This window comes from Hevea brasiliensis, chromosome 1, assembly GCF_030052815.1.
Source record: "Hevea brasiliensis isolate MT/VB/25A 57/8 chromosome 1, ASM3005281v1, whole genome shotgun sequence".
Taxonomy (NCBI): domain Eukaryota; kingdom Viridiplantae; phylum Streptophyta; class Magnoliopsida; order Malpighiales; family Euphorbiaceae; genus Hevea; species Hevea brasiliensis.
Genome location: NC_079493.1, coordinates 119382763 through 119390159, shown reverse-complemented (window position 1 = coordinate 119390159; position 7397 = coordinate 119382763). Strand labels below are relative to the sequence as shown.

The 7397-nt window shown below is 32.8% G+C and overlaps 1 protein-coding gene across 1 annotated transcript; it reads left to right on the top strand.

Moving 5' to 3' along the window:
• Nucleotides 1-5343: 5343 nt before the first annotated feature.
• LOC110661628 (gibberellin 3-beta-dioxygenase 1) lies at nt 5344-7209 on the top strand. The gene is made up of 2 exons (XM_021820304.2): nt 5344-6079; nt 6412-7209. Exons 1-2 carry the CDS (start codon nt 5589-5591, stop codon nt 7043-7045), a joined length of 1125 nt encoding a protein of 374 aa, XP_021675996.1. The 5' UTR covers nt 5344-5588; the 3' UTR covers nt 7046-7209.
• The last annotated feature ends 188 nt before the right edge of the window (nt 7210-7397 follow it).

The window sequence follows — 7397 nt, the reverse complement described above, 5'->3', positions numbered from 1 at the left end:
AATGTAGATATTGAGGTACTACAACAAGGGAGCTGGCACCTGTGAGATGGCAGGTACCTGGTTAGGTGCCTGTACAGGTACTTGGGTACCAACCAGTACTTGTGAACCAGAAGGAGGGTTCAATGCCATTTCTGCAAATACAAGGGATATAATGAGCATTCCTAAGCAACAAAAGTTAAGTAAAAAATGCAAGTATCGATATACAAGTTCAAATACAATACCATTTAATAGATGCACACAATTGGCAGGTACTGATTGCAGGTACCCACCAACATACTACAAGTACCAACTAATATACTGGAGATACCGATTAACATGTAGGTACCTGAGCAGGTACCTATGAAATTCCTAATTCCAAAAGCAATCAACATAGCTCAATTACATTCTTAACCATCATTAAATACCAATAACCTCAAAATCACCAATTAGAATAAGAAGAAGAAAGCAAGAATACCTAGAATTAATTGCAATAAAAGGAATCAGCAAGGAGATGTGCCGATCAAACTAGTGTAGGTTAATGTGATGTGTTGGTGATGAATGGAGAACCGATCAAACAACTAATGATCGGAATTATGGAAAAGAAATCACTAAATGTCGAGTGGAGCTAAACGACAAGCGAGGATAGGATTAATGGCTGGCGACTAAACCGAATGGCGATGAAGTGTCATTTGATGACAGGGAAGGAGTGTCCAGCGGTCAACAACAATGGGAGAATGAAGTTTTGAATCATGCAAGAATGGCACACTGATAGAAAAGAGAGAAAGAAGAAGAAGATAAAGAAAAAAAAAAAAGAAGAAACATGCAGAAGAAGAGAAAGAGACAAAAAGAAAAGAGAGGAGAGAGAAAGAAAAGAAAGATAAAAGGAGAGAGAGAGAGAGAGAGAGAGAGAGAGAGAGAGAGAATAATTGGGTTTCTTTGAATGACAATTAAGTTAATAGAATTTTATTGGAGAGATAAATATGCGGTAATTAATAGATTTACAATGATTAGAATTCTATGAGAATAACAATTTGCAATGATTAGAGTTCTATGGGAAATTGTACTTTTATTGGATAGAGTTAGCTTGAATTTCAAATTCTCAAAAAGATCAGATGAGATATTTGGTTTTTTTTTTTTTTTGAATTTTGAATAAGAAAATATAAGCTAAAATCAGATCTTGTCCACGGCTTAATCAGCCAATCCAGGTACGGAGGGTAATTGTTTGCACAAAAAATAAACATTTTATTTATTAATTATTTTTAGGCCTATTAATTAATTAAATTAATTTTATTTTATTAATTTAATTAATTTGTGATATGAGAAAATTAATAATTAAATTAATGGTAGTTACTGGATTATTATCTGAAAGAAGGGAGTTGGCAGTTGTTTTAAACGATTTCAAGCAATTTCAAGGAGTGGGCAGGTAGTTACAGGTAACTGTAGAACGTGACAAAGTGTGTTCTAAATTTTTTTAGATACCTGCAAGTAAAACTATAAAAGTCAGATACACTTTAACATGAAGACCCCTACTCAATCAATCAATCAACAATAATAGATTTCAGCAGTCCATTTATCTTTAATTTTATCTATTTTTTTTTATTATTTCCCAGCCTTATCCTTAAATTTTTAACGATTAATACAATTTCCAATTACTTTAATTGTTCAATTTAGAGTAAGATTTTGATGTGCGTTCAGTCTAGTTAGATTCCTATATTTAAGAGAAGTCAGAATTGCGAGCAACTGATATACTCAATATCTGTCACACCCATAATTTCTAAACTGTTAACCAATTAAATTGTTTTCTAATGAAGTAACAAGTAAAGTACATCTGAAAATCAACTCTATGATACTGATTCAACCGCTTGTTGGTGTCATGTATTGCGTTTAAAGCACTATTTATTGTCTTAATACTTATTTTACTGGCAGATGGCTTGTAGTGCAGTAAGTGATATTCCTTATCGCCAAGATTTTGAAATGCCACCTTCTAAGCTAATAATTAATACAGCCAATAAGACACGGCTAAAGTTGAAATAATACAAACACATAACGTCCTCATCGATTTAGCCTAAGAGTACATAACATGGGCAGCTTCTGATATTGAAAATGATGTTATCTAATAAGGTCGAAACCGAAAGCATCTTACTTTTATCTCCCATTCTTTATAAGAATCATTAGCTCCAACTAGCAAATTAATAAGAAGATTGAGAGATTAGAGGCTAAAGTTAAATTGTCAGATGAATAGTATATGTTTTTTACTATTAAATCAAGTTAGGTTAAGTAGAAGCGAAATGTAATTTAATATTTATAATAAAGGTTAGTATAAGAGATTGTATTAATTAATGTTTTCTGATCACGTACTTGAGAAGAAACAGAGGTAATTATGAGAAGAAAGAAAAGACAAAATAAATTACAAGAGCATATTGATTTGTAGATTGACTATTGTGTTAAATCACAAATCTGTTTTGTTTTTACGTTTAACATTTTCATGGAATGCAAGTCTTGTAAATTTCAATTTGACTGGAAGTTGATATAAGCAAAACTAAGTCCCAAGTTGCTAGAAATTTAATAATTATAGATGTGAATGTGATCCATTTGTACTGATGAAAATTAAGCATAATTTTCCTCATAATTATGAGTAAATTGAATTTAAATTTATTAATTACGTAAAATAATTCGGACCATTAACTCTCATAATTAAATTTCTTGGCCTAAAAAATTATTTACACGAATAATTAAATGAAGAAGTATCTGTCAAAAGCTATAGATAAGCAAAGGCAGGAGAGAACCATATAATTAATTAACCAATTTTTAAGTATATACAAATAAATATATAAATAATGAAATGACCCGACCACCGCATTGGAGCCACGTGAAATGCATATGCATGCAGAAGGACTATCATGCATATGTCTGTGGTGTGTTCATCACAAGGTTATATATATGTCCCATATATGATATATGATGGTCATTACATGAGGGATGCGAATGCCCAACATCACTAATAAATTTTACATCATAATCTTTTGTATTTTTAAGAGATGGAAGAGTGGAGACTCAAATAAGAACTTATTAGGTGAATTATATATTTTTAATTACAAATCCAAGTCAGTTTATATAATTTTACATTATACTCTTATTTTGTTATTTTCTGTAACAATATTTGAGATATTAAATTATTTACGAAAATTTTAATTTGTGAGACTCAAATATAAATAATATTTATTGAGAAAGTTTTATTTAAAATGCCATTTCTGACTTAAATGTAAATTAGTTCTATTTATATGTGCAAGTGGGATAACATGTGGTTAATAATAAAAGTTTGTTTAACAAATTTAAGAAAATAAAAGGATTTTTAAAGAAAATATTAACTAAAAGAAGGCATTAGGTAATGTTTGGGAAATGTTGTATAGTGTTGTCAAAGAGATGATGGGCATTGAGAGCCCACTTATGGTCAAGTAGGACAAAAGAAAGCAAATCTAACCGCAAAATACCAAAAGAGACTTTACTACTTTTCATGGAAATGGCCAAATATATATACAAGTGAAAAGCATAGAAGCCCTCATCCCACTTCTATATCTTTTAGGACAATTATACCCTTCTAAATGTTCCCAAAACATGTTCTTGTCTTTCTGCATGCCCTTGAACAAGTTGTTGAGGATTAGCCACCACAGAAATGGGAGAGGCCAAGTGGGTAAGGTTCAGTTTGGTCTACATAGGGAGTTGAAGGTGGGCATTGTTTTGTAGTGAAGAGATGAGGGCTTGAGATTAGAGGGGTTGTTGATGTTGATGTTTTTCAACTTGAGGACAAGACAAAGGCACATGGAGAGAGAGAGGACAAGGAAGGAAATTGGATTTGAAGGTGTTGATGAGTGATGACCTCCCCATTCATGGAAGGCACCTGATCTATGAGATGATGAAAGAGATGCCTTTCGTTTCATTTCTTTTTTTTTCTTCTCTTTCAGTTTATATTGTTTGAGGAGGACAAGATAGTCTTTCCATTTTTGTTCTTTGTTTTGTACAATGCAAAACACTAGTCTTTCCTTTCATTTCTTGTCTCCTTCCGTCCACACCTCCCCAACACCACTCAATACTCAAAAAAAAAAAAAAAAAAACCACCACTCCCTCCTAACACGTACACTCCTCTCAGGACTCTCACCCCCCACCTTGTCACCATCATCCTCTCTCATTTATATATGCATTGGACTTTCAATTATTTAGGCTACATTTGTTTTTTAAAAATATTTTTTAATTAAAAAAATTAGATTACTTTAAAAATTTTCTTTTCAAATGAAAATTTTAATAATCTTATTAAAATATAAAAACACTTATACGCGCATGATATAAATACATATCATTAATTTAACGTTACAATCAAACAATAAAAAATATTTTCAGATAAATTATTTTTCACAAAACAAACAAATTATTAAAATATTTTTATTTACACGAATAACATTATAAAATTATATTAACTTTATATCATATATAAATAAGTATATATCACTTATAAAATACATATTAATTATTTATTGCTTAGTTATATCACTAAATTTAAGTGACATTATAATTATATGAAAGAATTTGAAATCTTAGATTTCAATTCCAATTAAAATTAATTATAGAAAAGTATTTATTATTGAATTATAAAATACTCATTCATTAATTTAGTGTCATGGTCTTAGTGAAAGTAATTTTCCCAATATGTTTGCAATGTTTCAATTACATTGCATAGCCCCCATTTTTCACACTTTTTATCGATTAAAATATGAGATCACTAAAACTTAATCAATCATATTAGATCTAATTAATTTAAAATATAATTTATCTTTATTATTTTAATTAATGATCAGAAATTATTAAGTACTTATAGTCTGAAATTCTTTGCAAACCATAAACCATTTCTCTCAACACATTTCTTCAAAAAAAAAAAAAGATTTATTTATGAATAAATGTATACCATTTATATCCTCACAACAAAAATTTCTCTGTTATTTTTTAAAAAATTATATTTAATACACCAAACTCATGAATCTAACAAATGAATCTATATATGAAAAATATACAATATAAATTTCAAGATATCTATTATTGCACCAAAGTTATAATAGTTTTTTCTATAATAATAGTTGTAATTTTTAAATATTAAAAAATATATATTTATAAAAAGTTTTAACAAATTTAAAATTGATCCTATTTTTCTATTTACTTAGAGGTTAAATTTAAAACTTTACCATTTTAAAAATAATTTTCAAATAATTTTAGATATGATTTCTCTTAAATCAAAAAATAATATTATTTAAATATATCAACAACATGGTTGGAGTGGACCCACTATCCCCATATATATTAACTCCAAACCATCACGTCTCATCTCAAGCACAAGCTTCACTATATGCCATCCTTTGTTTTCTCCATTGAAGGGTACTTCCACCATTGCCATAAAGCTGTTCCTTATGCAAATAACTTCTAAAATTGAAGCCACCCTTTTCTTCTAAACTCATTATCTCCCCTGCCTTTCTTCTACAAACACTCTTATTTTCTCCCTCTCTTCCTTTTCTGGTACTACAAATTAAAACTCTCTCCTCTCCCACTTGTCTACTACTGTCACTATGCCTTCAAGACTCACTGATGCCTTTAGAGCCCACCCAGTCCATCTCCATCACAAGCACCTCCTTGACTTTACCTCCTTCCAAGAACTACCTGACTCCTACAAATGGACTCAACTCGACGACCACGCTCACTGCCCTCCCGGCGGTGACTCATTCGTGGCCGAATCTGTTCCGGTTATCGATCTTTCTGACCCCAATGCCCTTAAAAAGATTGGCCATGCATGCAAAACTTGGGGTGTGTTTCAAGTCACAAACCATGGTGTTCCTTCTACCCTTCTTGATATAACTGAGAAAGCTAGTATGAGTCTTTTCTCTTTACCCATCCAGCAAAAGCTGAAAGCAGCTAGATTACCTGATGGAGTTTCGGGCTATGGTGTTGCAAGAATTGCTTCATTCTTCTCAAAGCTTATGTGGTCTGAAGGATTCACCGTAGCTGGGTCTCCGCTAGAGCATTTTCGCCAACTTTGGCCTCAAGATTACTCTAAATTCTGGTACTTGGATATGCTCTTGCACGAGTAAAACCTTAACCTCATTACATCATCATCTTTCTTAATATTTTTCATGGTAATTGATCGAAATATAGGCAAACACAAATGAAAAAGTAAAAAAATCCCATTTTCTTTTAGTCTGCAATTAGCAAAGGATAACAATGAAAGCCATGGTCCCACAGGGAGATTTGGGGTAGTGATGTTATCAGCAAAAGAAATCCAATGTTTACTGTTCTGTTTTGTTTTATGTATACTCATAATAATAGCTAGCATCTTTACTATTTTACACTGTGTCTTGATTCCTTCTCATTTTACATTTGCTTTTATCTATGCAGCGATATAATTGAAGAATACCAGTTGGAGATGCAAAAGTTGGCTGCAAGGTTGATGTGGTTAACGCTGGGCTCCCTCGGCATAACCAGAGAAGACATCAAATGGGCTGGCCCAAAAAGTGACTTCAAAGAGACTTCTGCTGCTTTACAATTCAATTACTACCCGGCTTGCCCGGACCCAGATAGGGCCATGGGTCTTGCTGCTCATACCGACTCAACTCTACTGACCATCCTCTACCAAAACAGTACTAGTGGTCTGCAGGTTCTCAGAGAGGGAACCGGGTGGGTCACTGTTCCACCAATTCCGGGTGGGCTTGTAATCAATGTAGGGGACCTTCTTCACATCTTATCAAACGGATTGTACCCGAGTGTGCTCCACCGTGCGGTGGTTAACCGGACCAAACATCGGTTGTCTATGGCTTATCTATATGGGCCACCACCAAGCGTTAAAATTTCACCCTTATCCAAACTAGTAGGCCCAAGTCAACCACCCCTGTACCGGCCAGTGACTTGGAATGAGTACCTCGGCACTAAAGCTAAGCACTTCAACAAAGCACTATCTTCCGTTAGGGTATGTGCTCCACTAAACGGATTTGTTGATGTAAATGACCATAATAACAGGGTAAAAGTAGGCTAGCTTGCTAGCTAGATACTAGACAGGGACTAATAATTAATCTCTTGCTGTAATTCATCCAATTTTGTCTTCTTGTTTAATTCCTTTTCCAATATTTTGATTGGCTGGCCATGCCATGTTATGGAGATTCTAATTGATTGGAGTATCATATATTTTTGGGTTATTATTAATTATCACATCACACATGGGGATTCAGACAAATTCCCACTGTTATGTCTTTTGTCTTTGCATTGTTGATAATGAGAGAGAAAGAGCGAGAGAGAGAAGTTAAAGACAGTAGAACCGACACCTTTCTGCCCCGCGTATGAAGGAAGATCTCCAGTCCAACGAACAAGACACTAATCAAGATAATTTT